General features: G+C 47.2%; 1 protein-coding gene across 1 annotated transcript in view; it reads right to left on the bottom strand.

Moving 5' to 3' along the window:
* The window catches only part of crybg2 (crystallin beta-gamma domain containing 2), a gene marked incomplete at its 5' end in the record, with an annotated part of 144,704 nt that overhangs the window by 101,001 nt on the left and 21,525 nt on the right, over positions 1 to 22,178 (bottom strand). Inside the window, 2 exon segments of the mRNA XM_084311876.1 lie at positions 7,967 to 10,272; positions 11,873 to 12,019. Coding sequence (XP_084168002.1) covers positions 7,967 to 10,272; positions 11,873 to 12,019 — 2,453 coding nt within the window.

Raw genomic sequence — 22,178 nt, 5'->3', positions numbered from 1 at the left:
GTTCCTCCCGCAGGAGGAGGAGAGTAGGGCGAAAAAAATATATACACCTATAGCTTGGACAATTTGTCTTTTCCTTGGTCCTTTTTATCTTTTTCTTTGCGTTTTGTCGCTCCACTTTTGTGTTTATAACTGCTCCCGCTCATGCTTAGGCAGTGCTCTGTTGACAAGTGATTGATGATGACGTTCATTTACGTATGATGTTGATGGACGGCTGATGACGATTTTACCCAAAATACATTTGGAGATGGAGACAATAGAAGGGATTCACTTGCAATTTTTCATGTTTTAATGTTAAATGTGAGTGTGAAAATAGCAGCACAAGTTCAACTCATATTATAGGCTACGATGCTTTATACCTAATATGACCACAAACGTCAGTGCACTCAGTGGCGCGAGACAGCAGGGCCCGCCTGCGCCCATTGGGTCCCGACCGTCCCGGGCCCGGGGAGCAGGCCCGGACTGGCCATCGGGAGCATAGATATCTATAGAACATATATATCTATGATCGGGAGCACCGGGAGTTTTCCCGGTGGCCTGGCCTGCACAGATTAAAAAAATAATAATTATATACAAAAAAAAAGAAAAAAAAATCTTTTTTTTATTATTATTATTTTTTGATTTTATTTTGCCAGGCGATTGTTTCTAGTTGTGGCGGCCGCGCGGCGCGATAGTTAGATAACCTAGATGGGTGGGGAACAACCAGGATTTCACTGTCTGCCACAGAGTTGGAGAACTATCTGACTCTCTCTCTCACGGCCGGCGGATCACACACACACAATGGAGCCGTGCTGCCGCTTGTGATTGATGGAGGCGGGACCAGGCGATACAACTGATTGACAGCGGAGGCGGCGAATGGAATGGCAGACGGCACTCAGATGCAGAATAACAGCCAGGCAATGAGCCAGGTAGTGAGGGACTCGGGAGAGATACAGTAGAGCGAAAGTCAATTAACGTTGATGTCAAGATGGACAGTGGAAGAAAGAGAAAGGGTGGAGGAGAGAGGGATAAAACAAAGAAAAAGAAAGGCCCTTACAGGAGAGAGTGGTTAACTGTATTATAATAGTAAATAGAAAAATATGTTGTGCTCTTGCTTTTTTCTTTTTGAAGGTGGAGAGAGTAGCATTGCTAGTGCCACAACAGTTTTATTTGAGGTCCATAACAGTACATTGTACTAAGCAATTGTTGGCTCATTAGTTTGTGATTCACATGCACTAAAATTCACCAGAATGCAGGAAATTAAGTCTTTGTAACAAAATATTTCCTGGTGGGGGACCCCCAGACCCCCTGCTTAAAAAGTGGCCAGACTGGGGCTATATTTCGCGCTATATCTCCCGGTATGAATTATTTCCCCAGTCCGGCCCTGCCGGGGAGCACCGCCCCTACAGCCCCCCTGAAGCCCCGCCCCTGGGTCTGGACTACAACACCGGCTTAGGTGGTCTGGACTACAACACCTTAGGTGGTCTGGACTACAGGTCTGGACTACAACACCTTAGGTGGTCTGGACTACAACACCTTAGGTGGTCTGGACTACAGGTCTGGACTACAACACCTTAGGTGGTCTGGACTACAACACCTTAGGTGGTCTGGACTAGTGCACTGCAACCTTGCCCAGGCCCGACGGGGTCCGGCCCGGCCCGGCGGGTTCGGGCTGGGTAGGGCTTTTTTTTAATAAATAATTCGGGCTCGGCCGGGCCCGGGCACCGCAGTTTTTTATTTTTAATTATTTTTTTATTGCGTTTTTTTTTCTTCATATAACTAGGGTTATAGGATAACCTTCGTTTTCCTTAAGATTCGTTTTCTCTTTTGCGCAAGCTGTCATCAGAGAAACATTTGGATGTAATTACCGCAGCGCGCAGGGAGAACTCAGGGGAAAACTCGATTGGTTGTGTTGGAATATAGCCAGTTGGCGAACGTTTTAATTTGTTCTTGGATGTATGTAGCCGGTTGGCGAAGTTTTGTTAGCGTTGTTCAACGCGTTGCTGACGTCGTGGTGAGTGATGTTTATTATTTGCTGGCTCGCTACCTGTTTTGTTGTGCTTTTCATTATGTTGCTCTGCTCGAAATCTGGTTTCTGTTTTCTGTTTGTTTGTATAGTGACTGAGTAGGCTATTGTGTGTCGTGTGTGTGTGTGTGTGTGTGTGTCAAAGAAGATTCTATAGCCTTCAATACGTTTTACGAGGCTGCTGTGTGAGTCAGTCTATAAGCGAGCACTGGGAGGGACGGCATTCTAATAAGAGCGAAACAGGCTATGTAAATGCTTCTTAGTTTTCAGCGTGATATGCGTTATTTAGGCAGACCTATTGGACATTTTCGTTTTTGTTTATTTATTAAGTTAATATATAAAGTGTTTAGAATATTTAAAACAAAAAAATAATTTAATATTTGGATATAGCTATAGAATGGTTGTTAGTTTTCAGCATGATATGTGTTATTTAGTTAGACCTATTGGACATTTTCGTTTTTGTTTATTTATTACGTTCATATAAAACCGTGTTTCGAATATTTAAAACAAATACAAAAAAAAATTATATTTTAATAATAATAATAATAATTTTTTTTCTGGCTTTCACGCGGGCTAGGGCTTAAAATATTATTTACAGTCGGGCTTATTTTCGGGCAGGGCCTGAAGTTCACGGGCTCGGGCAGGGCTCGGGCTTTATTTCAAGGCCCTTGCAGACCACTAGTCTGGACTACAACACCTTAGGTGGTCTGGACTACAACACAACAGGTGGTCTGGACTACAACACAACAGGTGGTCTGGACAACAACAGGTGGTCTGGACTACAACAGGTGGTCTGGACGACAACAGGTGGTCTGGACTACAACAGGTGGTCTGGACTACAACAGGTGGTCTGGACAACAACAGGTGGTCTGGACTACAACACAACAGGTGGTCTGGACTACAACAGGTGGTCTGGACTACAACAGGTGGTCTGGACGACAACAGGTGGTCTGGACTACAACAGGTGGTCTGGACTACAACAGGTAGTCTGGACGACAACAGGTGGTCTGGACGACAACAGGTGGTCTGGACGACAACACCTTAGGTGGTCTGGACTACAACAGGTGGTCTGGACAACAACAGGTGGTCTGGACTACAACACCTTAGGTGGTCTGGACTACAACAGGTGGTCTGGACTACAACAGGTGGTCTGGACAACAACAGGTGGTCTGGACGACAACACCTTAGGTGGTCTGGACTACAACAGGTGGTCTGGACGACAACACCTTAGGTGGTCTGGACTACAACAGGTGGCCTGGACGACAACACCTTAGGTGGTCTGGACTACAACAGGTGGTCTGGACAACAACAGGTGGTCTGGACGACAACACCTTAGGTGGTCTGGACGACAACAGGTGGTCTGGACGACAACACCTTAGGTGGTCTGGACTACAACAGGTGGTCTGGACAACAACAGGTGGTCTGGACTACAACAGGTGGTCTGGACGACAACAGGTGGTCTGGACAACAACAGGTGGTCTGGACTACAACAGGTGGTCTGGACGGGCGGCTACGTGGTGTAGTGGGCAAGGCACTCGCCACGAAATGCTGGAGACGCTGGGCTCGTCAGTTCGAGCCCAGCGCTCCACATTTGCTTTCAGTTTAGCTGGTCGTCCGTACTAATACACATTGGCCGTATTACGGGGAGGGAAACTGAAGGGTGGGGATCGGGCGTTGTGGACAGCGACTCCTACAGGTCGGTTAGTGCGCCTGCGCAGTAGAATCAGGAAGTGTCGGGGGCAGCGTGAGCCTCCCACGCGTTACTCCTCGCCACTGAGAGATCGAGCTGCGCAGGTGAAAAGATGCAACTGCTGTTACCTCAAGTACCGGAGGGGACTTGTGCTATGTATGACTTAGTCCACATTGCAGCCGGCTTGTGGGAGGCAAGAAACAGCGTCCGTGACAGGGGAGGGTTGAATTGGATGATACGAAATTGGGATGGGAGAAAATATAGAAAAAATGGGAGAAAAAGTGGATACAAAAAAAAGACAGGTGGTCTGGACGACAACAGGTGGTCTGGACAACAACAGGTGGTCAGGACTACAACAGGTGGTCTGGACGACAACAGGTGGTCTGGACTACAACACCTTAGGTGGTCTGGACAACAACAGGTGGTCTGGACTACAACAGGTGGTCTGGACTACAACAGGTGGTCAGGACTACAACAGGTAGTCTGGACGACAACAGGTGGTCTGGACTACAACAGGTGGTCTGGACAACAACAGGTGGTTTGGACTACAACAGGTGGTCTGGACAACAACAGGTGGTTTGGACTACAACAGGTGGTCTGGACTACAACAGGTAGTCTGGACGACAACAGGTGGTCTGGACTACAACAGGTGGTCTGGACAACAACAGGTGGTCTGGACTACAACAGGTGGTCTGGACTACAACAGGTGGTCTGGACAACAACAGGTGGTCTGGACTACAACACCTTAGGTGGTCTGGACTACAACAGGTGGTCTGGACAACAACAGGTGGTCTGGACTACAACAGGTGGTCTGGACGACAACAGGTGGTCTGGACTACAACAGGTGGTCTGGACGACAACAGGTGGTCTGGACTAAAACAGGTGGTCTGGACAACAACAGGTGGTCTGGACTACAACAGGTGGTCTGGACGACAACAGGTGGTCTGGACTACAACAGGTGGTCTGGACGACAACAGGTGGTCTGGACTACAACAAGTCTGGACTACAACACCCACTGGCAACTGGAGGCACATCTGGAAAACATGCACCCAAGTGACTCCATCCCATAGATATAATTATGTAATAATGAACAGATATGAAATAGAATGTGTCCATGGGCTGAGCCGAGTAGTAACACTATGGTCAGACTACTGCTTGGCCTTACTCCTAAAACCCTACACGATACACTACACCACTAAGGTACCCATGTACATGTCGAAATACTTCCCAAAGGTCAGTGAATTCCACGACCACAACACCAGAGGAAGCTCCACAAATCATGTTAAACCCAGATTCGGCTCAAACAAGGGACTAAACACGTTTCGCAATTATGCCATATCAGTGTGGAACGCCCTACCCACAGCCATAAAATAATGTGAATCCCTACCCTCCTTCAAAACTGCTCTCGAAGAGCACCTACGGGTGGCTGCAATTAGAAACTGGCCCCGGTAAATGTCCAAAATGTAATTTTTTTTCTTCTTACACAGTACTGTATATTTGTATGTCTTGTATGTCATAAATGTCCTGATGAATTGAGAATGGAGGACCCTGATGAAAGTCTTTTTCTGGTTTGCATCCTCGTAGCAGTTGTTTGTATTGAACCGTACTGTATTGTACCCATTCTGCAATCTGTTAATACAGTTTTCAATCAATCAATCAATCAATCAATCAATCAATCAATCAATCAATCAATCAATCAATCAATCAATCAATCAATGGTGATGTTCAGGGGCATGTCAGAGTTTTAAATGTAGGTGGGTCTGGGGGCATTTCTTTTTTTAATAAACAACCTCTAAGTGCTAATCTCCCATGAGTTTTGGCAGGGGGATGGAGACATGTTTTCAATGAGCATTTGCAAGTTAGGCTAGTCTTTTTATTATTATTGTTATGTGTGAACATGAACAAATAATTCAAACCCCTCTGTAATACTGTACAATACTGTAAAGAGGACAGGGACGTGCCAATAACGTTGATTCTGATTCTGAACCACTATCCTCAGAGAGTGGGAAAGGTACTAGGACGATAAAACTATTCAAAACAAAAGGTCATAAGGGCTCATTAATCACTTAAGCCCTAAAATACCTTTTCAAGGTGGTTCCATGGTCAAGGTCAAAGTTCACGATTGGAAAGCTGGGACCCTAAATCATTTCAGATGCAGCTCAACACTGCATGTCAATATCTTGTGTCTATTAATATGCAATAAACAACTCGATTTGAATTCCGCCTATTCAAATGAGTCTTGGGACTTTATATCTATACCTAATAATAGCCACTGCCATCCTAAATTATGTCTCTATTCCCTCGCCAACATTTTGCCAAATTTTTTTTATCCACTTTTTCTCCACATTTTCTATTTTTTTCTCCCATCCCAATTTCGCCTCGCCAATTCTCCCTTCAATTCTCCCCTCCCCTGTCTCGAACGTTGCTAGACTATGCCTCCCACTGGTCGGCTGCAGTGAGGACCAAGCCTTGCATCACGTGTCCCCTCCGGTACACGAGGAGGCAGCCGTCGCATCTTTTCACCTGCACAGCGCGATCTCTCAGTGGCGAGGAATAACGCGTGGGAGGCTCACGCTGCCCCCGATACTGCCTGATTCTGCTGTACAGGCGCACCAACCGACCTGTAGGAGTCGCTGTCCACAACGTCCAATCCCCACCCTCTAACACTTGCCAATTGTGTTAGTACGACGGCCGGCCAAGCCGGTAGCAACGCAGAGAGCTGGGCTCGATGCCAGCATCTCCTGCGTTAGTGGCGAGCGCCTTGCCCACTGCGCCACTCAGCCGCCCATCATTTTGCCTAAATTTGCAGTGTTATTTAGCCCCCTTCCCGACAAGGCATGACATTATTTGATACCAATGGATTCCTTGGGTTGTCTAGTTTCACATGATCAGCACCTTTGCTAGCATACAAAATATAGCAACAACTAGAACCTGTGAAAGTCGGCTAATGGGACTAAATAAGATGTATTTGTATGGTTAGTTGATTAACTGCTATTCTGTAACTGATGGTTTGGTGTCACGGCCTGCAGACATAAGCCCGCTGAATCAGGCTCCCGTGTTTATCCACAGCATCAGGATCAACGGAGTGGTGTTTACAAAGGTATTAAGCTAACTGGCTAAACTACTGTAGCATGCTAACGTTAGCTGACATTCCACCACAGTGAAAATAAGTCAGGTGGATCACAACAGCTTGTTTATACGCTTGCAGGAGGGATTAGGAGTTTAAACGTGTGACCAGGGTGAGATGTTCTGGGGAGGATGGGGGAGGGGGGGGATGTCCGCTTTTCACATCCCTACCTCTGGATTCCTGCCCCCTTCTGGTCGTCTACTGTACGTTCATTCTAGCGTTGCATTAAATACATTAATTTCTCAAAATCCTGTGTTCTGTGTCGTCGGGCACTTTGTTTCATTGGCCTCTGCCAATTGGCCCAGTAACAACTTTGAAGACAATTATAAATTAAATGTATTACATTTAATTAAACAATAACATTATTAGAATAGAATGCAAAACAGGTTGAAAATATGTTCATTTAAACTCTTTGCAAGTGAGTGAGGGCAAATCCCTCAATTTAGACAAATGGAAACAAACTAAACAAACTAAAAAGAAAACGGCCATTCATCGTGTATATATATATACATATTTATAAATATGTAATGTTATATTTATATTACATACTCTTTCATAGACGTAAAAAAAAATATATATAATTTGCACCCTGTATCAAATGTCAAATGACAAATGAATGAATATGTTTGTATTCCTCCTGACTGAGTCTGTTTGATGGCTCCTCTCGCTGAGACGCCTCATGCAGGACAGGTCCCCGTGTGGTTTGAACATTTCCCGTTCTGTAGCTTATTGTATTGGTTTACCCTCTTTTGGACATAACACACAATAACACAGGCTGAAAGCTGGTCAAATTCTTACATGTAATTCAACATTTATAATTATAATAAAGATTTGAATATTTTAAAACTTATGTGTTTTTGTTTTTAGTTTTTCTTTTTTTTTTTACAAATAATCTGTCATTTTTGGCCAGCGTCGACAGTCCTAGTGTACACACACACTCACACACACACACACACACACACACACACACACACACACACACACACACACACACACACACACACACACACACACACACACACACACACACACACACACACGTAATATAACACAAAATAATTTGAGCTCTACATACAGTATCCCATTTCAGTCTACACTTGCAGTCTTCAAAGATCTCTGTGTAATAATGTAACCATATATCACTCACCCCCGAGGCTGCCTTGGTTCTGTCGCTGCTGGCGGACGCTGCTGCTCGGCCTCTGAGTGTGTGTCGTTAGCCCCGTGCGAGATAGAGTGTTGTGTGTCCACCTCTTCGAGTGACAGCTCACCTTTGTCCACGCTGCGTGCACTAGAGCCCGCCCCCTCGCTGCCACCAGTCTGCAGCGCGACAGGGCTATTGTTGTGTTGGGCCTCTGTGGGATCTGGTTGCAGCGGTGCTGCACTCTGTGTGAACGTCTCTACGGTCAACTCTTCTCCCCTCCTGGTGACTGATTGACTTTCGGGGCCGTTGTCAACGGTCTCTGTGTTCGTGTCGTGCTTCACTTCGCGGTTTGTGTACCCGCCAGCCGATTTGACGATAACACCGCTTGTTGTTGTGTGGTTCCTGTTAGTTTGGATGCCATCTGTGCTGTTTGCACCTGTCTCCTCCGCTGCCTCTGTGTCTTTGAAGTCTCCGTTGTCACTATCTGCAGCGTGTGTCGTGGTGGCTGTGTCTTTGGCAGAGGCGCGTATGTTCCCGGCCGGAGCGCTCCGCGGGTCCTTTCCTTCCAGATATCGTTCCTCCTCCCGGCCTGGGAGCCGTGTCTCCGGACGGGCCTCCGTTCCCAGGCGAGCCTCCCCCCCCTCCCCGCTCAGCTTCCCCTTCAGCCCCTCCCCCTCCCCATGCAGCTCGGTGGAAGCTGACTTGCATTCCAGGAGTGTATTATTCACCTGTCGGACCGGTAGAGCCAGTGGCTCCTCCCTGCCCTCCCCCTCCTCCCTCCCCTGCCGCTCCCCCTCCTCCTCGACTCTCTCCGCTTTCATCTGTGGCAGCGCTGCTGTCGCCTCCCCCTCCTCCATTTCCACCCACCTCCTCCCATCACTGTCTCCTTGAAACGCAGAGATTCTCTTTTCCTCCTCTCGGCCTACGCATTCCGCTCCGCGGGGAACGCTATCGCCGTCGATCTCCGTCTCCGAATCTTCACCGCTCCACTCCGCGTCCTCTCCTCCCTCTCTCGCGGCTCCTCGTTCCGTTCCCTCGGTCGTCTCCTCCCGCCACGTAGTAGAACTGTACTCTGTACTCGACCCCGCCTCTCTTCTCCCGTCCGCTTCCCTTTCGCTCGCCACCACGTACGTTTCGTCCTCTCCGCTGGCCTCCGCGCTGCTGAACTCTTCCGCGCTGAAGTAGACATCCATGGCGCCGCCGCCACCGCCCGTTAACGCGGCGCGGCCGTCCGGTCTCAGTCTCGCCTGGCGAGGACGGTGAGGCACGTCTCCCACCGCCGCGGTCACGCTGCTGGAAGACTCCACTGCGGTGTCATCGCGCTGTGTCACGGCGGTGTCTGGGACAATGGCCACTGTCTGCGGGGACTCTGTGACCTGATTGTCTGTCCCAGGGGATCGTATATTATATCCCGAGGTGGGAGGGACAGAGCGCAGCAACTCCGCTGAGTCAGTCTCGGCGCCCAGGGGGATTCCTCCGGTGGGTTCGGGGTTTGAGATGGCTGACAATATCTCCGAAGCAAAGCTCTGCGGGAAAAGAGACTCTTTATCCCCTGGGAAAAGAGACTCTTTATCTTCTTTATCCCCTGGGAAAAGAGACTCTTTATCTTCTTTATCCCCTGGGAAAAGAGACTCTTTATCTTCTTTATCCCCTGGGAAAAGAGACTCTTTATCTTCTTTATCCCCTGGGAAAAGAGACTCTTTATCTTCTTTATTCCCTGGGAAAAGAGACTCTTTATCTTCTTTATCCCCTGGGAAAAGAGACTCTTTATCTTCTTTATTCCCTGGGAAAAGATACTCTTTATCTTCTTTATCCCCTGGGAAAAGAGACTCTTTATCCCCTGGGGCACCGAGCATTGTGCGAGGCGGGCTCGGAGGAAAGTCGGGTGCAGTAGGAGGTGGACTGGGAGGGAATCTGGGCGGAATTAGGTCAAACGTTTCAGTGTCCTCCACGGTAGAGCCGTCTGGCACCGCGTGTGCTGTGGGGGCATACGGATTGTAGAGGGTCTGGTCTGGGTTGTCGTCCCAGTCCAGCTCAGGCATGGTGACGATGGGTGCTCTCCTGATGTCCTTGTCCACGTCAAAAGGATCAGAGTTGTCAATCCACGATCCCGGGGATTCCGGCTGATTGACGAGCGTGACATATGTTTCCAATTGGTCGTTGAGAGGGATATGTGGTTGCGATTGGCGGACGAATGCGGGGGGAGGAGATGGGACGTCGTACCTCTGGACGCTCTCTGGCTCAGGTCGAGAGGGGAACTTTGCCCTCTTATTGGCCTCCACTAACTCCAATTCACTCAAGTCCAGACGCTCCTGGGGGAGTGAGAATATAAAAGGACTCATTAAAAGGTGCTATAGATCAGGGGTTCCCAAACTTTTCAATGCACATCGTCTGTTTATTTTTTTTTTTTTTTTTTTTCAGGCGACCGATAGAATATAATTTTAGAATACAACTAGAAACACTGTCCTGGCCTGCTTCTAAGTTCAGTGGCCTGACAAAAATTTTTTTTTTTTTTTTTTTTTATATTATTATTTTTTAAATCATCTCGCGGCCCACCCGTGGCTGCTCGCGGCCCCGACTTTGGGAACCACTGCAGATAACATTCAGCCACTAGATGGTGCTATAGATAACATTCAGCCACTAGATGTCGCACTAGAGCGCCAGCATTTATCCAATCAGGTGCATTCCTATGTGGGGAAATGGGAAGGAGGGAGGGGATACATGCACGCAACATCTAAACAGCAATATTCATTTTGGACTTTAGAACCTTTTTTTAAATGATAAATTCATTAATCAGTACTTTTTTGGGGAGAAAAGCAAGACTTTCTAAAAGCTCTTTTTTATTATTATTATTATTATTATTATTATTATTATTATTATTATTATTAATATTATTATTCTTTAGTTTTTTAATGATTTCTCTACATACAAATATTATCTATCTAACACCTTTAAATTAATACTTCATACAATTTATGTGCCCCTTTTCTAGAACTCAAAAGTCAGTTCCAGACAGGCTTTTGAGACAAAGACTACAGTATCTCACATAACTATCAACTGGATAGACAAAATAAAAGTACAACACAGAATTAAAGGAACACGCCAATATTATGGGAAATTAGTTATAAACAAGAAGATAGATACCAATATATTCTCTGCGCGTTCAGTAGAAAACTATCCGGCTGCAAGCTAGCCTAGCTTAGCACAAATGAATGGAAGCGGATACGGATCAGCTAGTCTAGCTATTCGACAAAAACACCTCTCCCGGACCTTTAAGCTAGGCTAGCTGATGGGTATCCACTTCCTTTCATTTGTGCTAAGCTAGGCTAGCTTGCAGTCGGATAGGTTTTTTTTCTCCCCCCCCCCCCCATCCCCCGATTTAGTCATTTATGCCAATTCCCTTCCTGTCATTGCGCACATTGCCCTACTGACTGGGGGAGGGTGTAGTAGACTATCACATGCCTCCTCCGATACATGTGGAGTCACCTGCCACTTCTTTTCACCCGACAGCGAGGATTTTCCCTGGGGGAACGTAACGTGTGCAGAGGTTCACGCTATTTCCCCCCCAGATCCCCTCCCTGCTGAACAGGCGCCCCGACCGACCAGTAGGTGTCGCTGTTTGCAATGACCAGGACTCATACCCCACCGGCTTCCCACACGCGAAACACTGCCAATTGTGTTCGTAGGGACGACTGACCAAGCCGGAGGTACCGCTGACAGCTGGATTCGATCCCAGAGTGCGGTGGTAGGCGAGTGCTTAGACCTCTACTCTACCCAGCCGCACCCGCAGTCGGATAGCTTTCTAATGAACACACAGAGAGGAAGTCTATCTCCTGCAGCATTAGCATCCCCCTTGTGTACGTTACAATACTACTTTGATTGAATGTGAACAAAATGTGGGAAGGAAGCTACCTCCTCCTGCTCTCTCTGCTCAGAGCCCTGATGGCCCAGGCTGCTCTTAGAGACGTCTGCTGCCTTCTTCTTCCTCGTGCCAAAGTTGAAGGAGCCAAACCTCTTGGGCTTATGGGGGTCTGACTCCAGGTAGCTGTCCTTGAGAGACTGTAGACAGAGAGAGAGAGAGAGAGAGAGAGAGAGAGAGAGAGAGAGAGAGAGAGAGATAGTGGGGGGAGAAGAGAGAGAGACAATTCTTCAGGCATCAAGCATCAACTTCTTATTCATATCGCTCACCGTGCTTTGAAAATAAACCCAACCTCAGATAGTTCACGTAAAAAAATTAAATAAAAATGTATTTAGAATAATATTGTTTATTTTTGGTGTCAACGCTCTGCTTCTTATCACGCCTTGCAGGAGCAGCATCCTTTAAAGCCAACCAAACCATAATGACCCATCATGCAACACTCTCAACAGACCGGGGAACCAGAGAGAGCTACAGTATTAGCGAACAGAGGCTACAGGTGGAAGCTGGGGTGGGGGTTGGGCCGGGAGCAATAGCACACAAGAGAATGAGACAGTGGGCCTGCTAGTTTAAACAGACGGTCCCAGGAGGTGGCAGCCAGGTTACGTGGCAGGCTCGTGTGCTCGTTTACACAGACGGTCCCAGGAGGTGGCAGCCAGGTTACGTGGCAGGCTCGTGTGCTCGTTTACACAGACGGTCCCACAAGGTGGCAGCCAGGTTACGTGGCAGGCTCGTGTGCTAGTTTACACAGACGGTCCCACAAGGTGGCAGGTTATGTGGCAGGCTCGTGTGCTAGTTTAACCCATTGAAACCAGGAAACACATTTGTGTGTATATGCAGGCTATATAATGCATTAGTAGCAGGCGTTTTAGGTCTAAATGGGTTAAACAGACGGTCCCACAAGGTGGCAGGTTGCGTGGCAGGCTCGTGTGCTAGTTTGAACAGAGGAGGTGGCAGGTTGCGTGGCAGGCTCGTGTGCTACAGTAGTTTAAACAGAGGAGGTGGCAGGTTGCGTGGCAGGCTCGTGTGCTACAGTAGTTTAAACAGAGGAGGTGGCAGGTTGCGTGGCAGGCTCGTGTGCTAGTTTAAACAGAGGAGGAGCCTTCTTCACCCCTCCTCCTTCCACAACATCACGGCGAGAGCCTTCCTGACCCCCCGTCCTTCCGTACCCTTATTTATATGGGCAGCATCCGGCCCCTGCGTTCCCACGCTGTCGGAGAGAGATCAATCAACACGGCTGTGAGGGATTCCCTCATCATCAGACCCCTACTTCAGCCCACGGATCCTGCTCTCCCTCGTCGCAGTGTTAACCTAACAACCTAGGTACGACGACGAACCCTAGCCTTGCTACTCTATCCTTGTCGAATACCTTGTCCTAATCTTGTTCTCTCTGTGCCCAGGACCACCGCTCCCGAGACACCACCCGCCTGGACGCTCCTGTGCTGGAGTGCACCTGCTCGCGTCTATTTGCACATTCCTGTTGTCATACCCGTCTGCTTGGTGCCCCACTATTAAATCCAACCTGAAACGCTCCATTCTCTCTTCTCCTGTGTTCTGCTATTGGGCTCCGCCCACCTCTGCCCTAACAGGCTTGTGTGCTCGTTTAAACAGACGGTCCGAGGAGGTGACAGGCTGCTAGCTGATGCGCCGATGATGGAGCGCCACTCGAGTTGTCCGCCTGAACTCGTTTTGCAGGCTTGGTTCTTTTTCTACACACTGGGGGGAATCACAAGAACAAATCTTTTATGTCAGAGCCAATGGTTCATCAGAAGCCTTTTAAAAAGAATTAGGTAAGAATGAAGAGTACGGTATGCACAGTATGCAATCATTTTTACCAGTACAGGGAGACACCCAGCCTGCATTCCAACGACTCCACCCAGGAGTATTCTTTTGATACACTGAGGAGATACTGGGGGCGAATCACCATAGTACGGTGTATATGTGATAAACATCTCTTTTGGGGATCCTATTGTCTACCGATGTGTAGGATAGGATGGGATTACTCAACATAACAACACACCCTGAGAAACAATTCTCAAACACGATCAAAGGAATATAGGGAGAGAATCCGTTGATTATTTGGAGGGAGGACTCCGTGGGCCGAGAGCACGTCTGACCTGGAGCGTCGTTTTCAAGTTTCACGTTTGTTTATTACTTGTCACAAAATACAGAATACTTTATGATGAAACGCTTGTTTCTGTATTCTAAACAGGACGGTTCCAACATATTTTAACAACCACCTTGAAATGATTGCACGCACGCACGCACACACACACACACGAGGAAGCCTGAGAAATGTAGTCCCCTGTAAACACAACAGGAAGATGGGTCAAATGTCATTTAGATATAGAGGTGCAGTGGAGTGGAACAAACTACCACTCAATAATATCAATATGAAGGAAACCGAGGCCCCCAAAATTACTAGTGTTTTCGGATATGTGGTGTCAACAGTGTCGTCATAGGCGCGCGCAGTAAGGCGGTTGTTAGTATCGGTGCATTTCTCTACACTGAGCTGAAATGAAACGATTGCACATACATTTAAATAAATATTAACAAGGTGATCGATTGAATGAAAATGTTATTAACAGATTGCAGAATGGGTACAATACAATACGGCTCAATACACACAATTGATAAGGGGATACAGACCAGAGAAAGACTTTCGTCTTGTTTACATCAGGGTCCCCCATTTTCAATTCATAATGAATTGTAAGCAAGGGTGCAATTAGCACCGTGCAATCCATTCTTTGTGGATCTAGCCCTGAGACTTGTTACACGCGATGCTAGTCAGTCTCGGAGTTGTCTCGGAATGGATTTGGTAGCTTTTTTCTGTGTCTCCGTAGACCGTGCCGCATCACCGTTTTAATGTCTTAGTGAAGATTGATTTATATGAAAACCAATTTATGTATAATTTAGCTAGCTCACCAACGTTACTGTGATTAAAGCAAACTTTAATAAAAAAAGAATATAAAAATATATATTTTTTAAAAGAATTTTTTTATTTATTATAATTTTTTCTGGAGGGGCGAGGCGTCCCGTCAGCGTGAATACTTTCCCTAACCCAGTTGTACTTTTGCGCAATCTGATTGGCCACTGACATTTCTGGTCATGTGACATGTGCGCCAATCGTGGGGCGGCAAGTTCTGTGCCTATTTCCGGGTCTAACAGCCTGCAAACTACCTAACGTCTAGTTTATCACTGGTTAAGCTTAGGCGACTCTTTCGAAGTTGGTTAAGGTTAGAGTTTGGAATCAGGGCTGGTGTTCTATCGCCCTGCTCTAAGACAAACTCTAACCTTAACCAACTTCGAAAGAGCGCCTAAACTTAACCAGTGGCAGAACTTGCCGTCCCACAATTGGCGCACAATGTCACATGACCAGAAACGTCAGTGGCCAATCAGATTGCGCAAAAGTACAACTGGCTTAGGGAAAGTATTCACGCGTCCCGTCAAGGCAATTGTAGGGGAAACACTGGTCTCTATGCACTTTATTGATGAAAATAATTATTTTTTTAATGCACCAATGAACATGAATGATGCTTTTTATAGAACATTTTAAAACTGAAACATGAATACTACTACGAATGCACTTCAGATTATGCACTAAGAATGCTCGATGCACTTCAGATGCCATAGTGCCACTTGCAACCAGTAACACCAGGGACAACGATGGAAATAAGTCCTGGGCCCTCATTCATCAACGTGTTCTACGCACAGATCTGTGCTTACCCTGTGCGTACGATCATTTCTAAGCAAAGAGTGGGATTCATCAATTTCGATTTGAACTTGACTCCGTGCTTACATCTACGCACAGGTCAGACCACACTTACCTGACGCCCAGTGGTAGAATATATTATTACAACAAGGAAATGAGCTTCTGTGCATAATAACACTGGCATGTTCTGTACGAACCGTAGTTCATAGCAACAGTAGTGTAATTATGGTCAAAACCCTATAAATAGCATTTGGAATAATAGATCTTTCTCTCAGAATGAATGCAGCATGGTTTATATAGCGTTATCGGAATATACGGGGTGTAGGCTACTGACTGACTGCGCTCCGCGTAGCTTGATTGATTGATTGAAAAGTTTATTAACAGATTGCAGAATGGGTACAGTACAGTACAGCTCAGTACATACAATTGTTAATTGGGGATGCAGACCAACTTTCGTCTTGTTTACATCAGGGTCCCCCATTTTCAATTCATCATAAATCATAAAGCTCAACTCGTTATTATTTTGCGCACAGACAGCCGAAACACGGGAACGTTTTGATTATATTTAAAAGGCTTTACGTTAAACGAAACAAGTGGAATTTCAAAGCTGTAAGCAGAATAAGTCATATGAATATAGTGTTCTTCCCCCTTTTTACTGTATAAGAAAGAATAGAAAACGCATTGCAATGACACCATGCAGATAGTGGACAGACTATGTATATGATGGGATTCAAGTTCGCGTTTTTGTTGCTCATAGGCATGCTGTCAAGAGTATGATATCTTAATCAAACATTCTAGAACATTTGTCGTCACAGATCATGTCCTAATAGAACATAGGCTATGGCATGGATCGTGATATTGTGTGGACTGTAATTATTACTGTACCGGTACCACCCATTGTGACAACAGCCTTGTGAGTCCCGCACACAAACATGATGGAATTCAAGTTCATGTATTGAAAGGCATGCCTACATCATACATGCAGTGAGATTCATTGTTCTTGTATATGCTCTCTATTATTGTTTATATAGGCTACCCAATACTGACATCAAAATAGATTGTAGTATGCCTCTAGAAATCACATGCAGCAGGTAGAAAATTGACGGGAGATCCATCGCGATTTGGAATAGAATTGAGGAGAACTTTAATCCCTGGGTATCAATCAAACAACACGGGAAAAGGCAGTCATATTCCAGCGCAGTCTTTATTAGCCGACAACAAAATAGATGCCTCTAAAAATCATATAGCCAATCGAACACAACTAATAAAGGCATTCATATTACAGCACGGTTATAATGACACACAACCAACGCCAAACAGTGGTCAACGAACGGTCTTTATTAGTATTCTGAGCTGTCCAGGCAGAATTGCAGCAATGGTCTTAGGGAGCCGTTGATATCTGACATCACCGTTTACAAGTCCGCCTTTTATTATTTATCCCATAATACGCGATAGTGTCTTCTTGGTTCGACAGCAGTGAACAATCTTCGTGGAGTTTCTCAGGGTTCCGCTCGGGTCAGTCCATTATTTCACATCCCATGGGGGGTGTTTCCTCATTTTCATGACCATATATGGATAATCATGCACGAGCATTGACGGTAGAACAAAGTGGTATTCATCAACACGGAGGGGCATAGAGCCTGCGTACGCACCGTGTGATGAATCCCGACTTCCCTGTGCGTACACTAGTTCTACATTCCGTGCTTACGTGTGGAAATAGAAATGTTCTACGCACACTATTGATGAATGAGGGCCCTGGACTTTTCGTTTTATCCCTGCAAGGCAAATACAAATGTTGATCTGTCAATGTTGTTGTGTTTGTTGTCAATCAAATTAAATAAAAGTCCCTGAGAGTGTGCTACATACAGTAAAAATAAAGTAAGTAAAAAAAGTTATTAAGAAGTAAGTAAAAAGTAAGTAAAGTCAATATACATATATACAATATACAATACAATGAGTAACAGTGAGGTAGAATGCAGAGGTACAAAACTTAGGGTAGGGTGCAAATGAGGTATGAATGTAGTGCAAATCTCTTTAATAATAGATCAATATAAAGTGTGTTAAAGTGTCTAAAGTGAGTAAAGTGAGTGGTAAGGTGAGTGTTTGTTTAAAGTGAGTGTGTACATGTGGATGTGTGTGCAGTGAGTGTATATCATAGGTGTCAAACTCACGGCCCGCGGGCCAAATCCGGCCCGCCACGTCACTAAAATTATTTGTTAAAATAACATAAGTGTAACTGAGGGGTACAATTCCCTGACTGTATTGATAAGTATGGTATTATTAAACCACTACCGCTTGTACTTTAACTTCTGGCCATCCAGTACATGATATAGATATGATGAACACTTTCCCACCTGATGAAACGAAGTCCACACAAATGTATAAATCGAATATTTTATATAGCAAAGGGTATATACAACGTTCACTTAATGACATTTATGATTTGAAATGCACTTGTATGGCAAATGAGTATTCGTAGGTAAATCAACATTGAATGTCCAATCTCTGGTTACGCAGGGAGCAAATATACAACCTGGTTCTTTAGGGAACTATAGCGATGGTACTTAAATGATTATAGCTGGATACACTAAGGGGGGGGGGGTCCCGCTGGTTGTAAGACAGTAGGGGGGGGGTTAGAAGAGCCGCTGGCGGTATCACATCTGGCCGACGATTTCTTGGGAGAATTCAGAGTCCTGAACACGATGCCCAAAGAACCTCGGTCCGCAGATGAATACAGCTGGACCCTCTGGTGGACGGTAGCTGCCGGTCCACAGATGAAGAGACGTGAGGTGACCTCACTCGGGGTAGAGCGCCGTCTCACCTGGACTCCTCTCCGGGGGTAGTTCCAACACTCAGCAGTGTTGGCCGTTATCCATGGAATAATCAAAGCACCCAAAGCATGTAGATAATCCAAGCCGTGGAAGGCTCGCCGTCGTCCGGGTAAAGTAATCCAATGTACAGGTCCACTCGTCCTGGCCCGGAGCTCCTCGGATGCAAGCACCACACGTGGTCTGCCCAGCCTGGTTAAGACTCCAGATAACGTCAGGAACGATGGGGGGTACTGCTCACTTTATAACTCTAACCGAACGATGCACCATACATAATAGACTATTATTAACTTAATAGAAATACGTCCAACTCGACGGTATAGTGCCAAACTATGACAATTCAACTATTAATCCACACGATATCTCAATGCCTATTCTGAGGCCAAGTAGGCCTTACTGCACCACACGTGCGTCGTGGGTGAGGCTTCGCGTCTGTTACTTAGTTGGAGGGTAAAGAACTAATGGACTAAAAGGAAGTTCTACTTTACTTGCGCCATATATATATGCGCTGTGAACAAATAGTACCATTCGTATTTCGCCAGACGTATTCCTACGCGGAACCGGGCTTGCCACGACATGTTGGTCGGCACGATTGAACTTGAACCAAGGGGTATGGCTGCTGGCGCCAGGTTCTCGTCCAATGGTAGAATGAAACTATTATGGGCTGTTAGTAGACTAAAGGGATATTCAGTGCATATTGTACAAGGAATATACAGGGGATATCAAACGATATACAAATACTATTAAATATATATCCATAAATAAATATATATATTCGGTTTAATCTGATCCTTCACAACAGCCGCCCCCTAATTAGTCCCACCTAATTAGCTAAGCAGAGACAGATTAACCGCACTGTCTACCACTCAAGGTCCGCTGTAAGGGTCAGTCAACTCACAAAGTCATGGGGTCATGGTCATCATCGATAGTGTCTGGGAGTCTGGGCAGTTCTATTAGCCTCGCCACGGGTCGTGTGTAAGTTCGCCCTTGGACGAGCACTTCAGCTGCTCGGACCTTGCCATCGGCACCGGTGATCACTTTGCTTACGCGGCCAGCCGGCCACATAGCTCTGGGTAGTGACTGGTCGACAATCATGACGACTGTTCCTTCTGTCAAATTGTCTCTCTCTTTTACCCACTTCTGGCGGGTCTGTAGAGACGGTAGGTAGTGGAGTAGGAAGCTGCTCCAAAACTTGTCAGCTAGCACTTGACTGTACCTCCACATTCTTCGGCCGTTCGCTTCTTCAGGCCTGTACATTGTCTGGGGTAGCGCGGGGTCCAGCCGCCCCATTAAGAGTGTGTTGGGGGTGACTGGGTCGACATCTGCTACATCACTGGAGACGTAGCCGAGGGGCTTGGAGTTCAATACTCCCTCGATCTCCGTGAGGACTGTCATTAGGACTTCCTCCGCCACAGTCTGGGCCCCAAGCACGGCGTACAGGGCTGTCTTTATAGAACGTATTTCTCGTTCCCAGGTTCCACCGAAGTGGGGTGCGTTCGGGGGATTAAACTGGAAGTCAATCTGGGATGGAGCAAGGTGGGTCTTAAGTTCTGGGCCCATAGCTTGGAAGCTCTCTCTCAGCTCTCTTTCTCCGCCTTTGAAGTTTGTCCCGTGATCAGACAACAATGTAGACGGTTTTCCTTTCCATGATGTGAATCTTCGGAAGACCATAAGGAATGAGTCTGTGCTCATGGTCGGAAGGAGTTCGATATGTATCGCTCTGGTGGTCATGCATTTGAATACAATACCCCACCGCTTCTCGGTTCCTCTTCCTCTCTTTATATACAACGGGCCAAAACAGTCCATGCCTGTGGAGTGGAATGGCTTGTCGCCGAGTCGGAGGCGACAGGGGGGTAGGTCAGCCATCCGTGGTATGCTGGGCTGCGCGCGCCACTTTCGGCAGTCTAGACAGGTTCGCTGGAAGCGTCGCACCGCTTCTCTTCCTTGAAGTATCCAATAGCGACGTCTGATCTCCGCGAAGACTCTCTCTGCTCCTGCGTGGTGTACATCCTCGTCGTATTTCTTTATGATCAGCTCTGTGACCTTGTGTAGGCTGTTCAAGACTATCGGGTACTTAATGTCATCTGGTAGATCGGGGGCTCTCCGCAGGCGACCACCCACTCTGATGAGATTATGGGCGTCACTCTCGGGTGCCAGGTGGAGCAGTCTGCTGTCTGATGGGACGGGCTTTCCTCCCTGTAGACAGTCTAGCTCATCGGGGAACGAGTCTCTCTGGGCTCGTTGTAGTAGAAGAAGTTCTGCTTCTTCGTAGTCAGCTGCTGAAATGTCAGTGGTAGACTGAATCTCTGGGTGGTGCCACAGGAATGTCTTTAGCTGCGCACTCTGTAGGGTAATGCAGTCATCTATGTTGGGGTCTGTGGAGGCGACTGTGCTCAGTCCACAGAACATAGGTTTCTTGTTCTCAGCCTCCTCTTTACTTGCTTCCCGTGGGGTGGGCGTAGGCCACTCTTCTTCCGGGAGCTTGAGGAATTCTGGTCCGTCACTGTAGATGTTGCGACGGGTGAGGTCATCCAGGGACATTCCCCGGGTGATGACGTCAGCTGGGTTGTGTTTGGTGTCCACATACCGCCAGCTCGCTGCTTCTGTTAACTCTTGAATCTCGGTGACTCTGACTCCCACGAAGACTTTGTATCTGCATGAATCAGACTTGATCCATGCGAGTACTGTCGTGGAATCTGACCACAAGATTGTTCTGTGCACCGGCATGGTGAGTTCACGTTGGATTAACGTGGCTAGATGCGCTCCTGCTAGGGCTGCGCAGAGCTCTAGACGCGGGATAGATTGTTGCTTTCGTGGGGCTATTCTTGAGCGAGCCAGGATGAAAGCGGTGTGTATCTCTCCTCCTTTCTCTTGGGCACGCAAGTAGGCCACCGATCCATAGGCTACTTCGGAGGCGTCGCTGAAGACGTGTAGATCCATCTTGCATGTCTCTGGCCTCACTGTGGATGGGAAGTAGCTGCGGCGTATATTGACGCCTGGGAGTGAGCGGAGTTCCGTCTCCCACTCTCTCCATGTGGAGGCAAGGTGTGCGGGTATTGGGTCGTCCCAGCCCTGGTCCTTGTCCCATAGTGCTCGTACAATCATCTTTGCCCTGGTGGTGTAAGGTAGAATACATCCCAACGGGTCATATTGTCTGGCGAGTGTTCTGTACACACTCCGTCTGGTGGTCGGTGTCGCCGTCGACCTTCCCTGCTCTGGAGTCAGGGGTTTGTGTCTATAGTGGAGCGAGTCTGTTTTGAAGCACCAGACTAGTCCTAGTGTCATTTCTTGGGCTTCTCCTGGGATGGTCGCCATCCAGGTCTCGCTGCTGGCAGCCTTGTCCGCGGGGGAGAGGCTGCGCAATACGTGCGGGTCACTGCTGGCCCACTGCCTGAGATCAAAGCCGCCTTTGATCAGGGAGGCGCGTAGCTTGATTAGGAGAGCCTCGGCTTCTTCTTGAGTCGAAACGCTTTGTAAACAGTTGTCCACGTAGAAACTGTTCTTCACACTGTGTCGGACCTCTTCATCTGCTGCTGGGTCCTCTGCGACGTGTTTCTGTAGTGCAAATGTAGCACAGCACGGGCTGCATGTGGTTCCGAAGGGGAGTACTTCCCACTGGTAGATGGCTGGGTTCTCATCTCCGATCCTCTCTCTCCATAGGAACCGCAGCAGGGGCTTGTCCTCCTCCACTAGTCTCACCTGCAGGAACATCCCTTTGATATCCCCGCTGATAGCCACCTTGTCCTGGCGGAAGCGCAGTAG

The sequence above is a fragment of the Notolepis coatsorum genome (genome assembly GCF_963971535.1).
Source record: "Notolepis coatsorum genome assembly, chromosome: 4".
Lineage (NCBI taxonomy): Eukaryota > Metazoa > Chordata > Actinopteri > Aulopiformes > Paralepididae > Notolepis > Notolepis coatsorum.
This window is presented reverse-complemented; position numbering and strand designations above follow the sequence as displayed.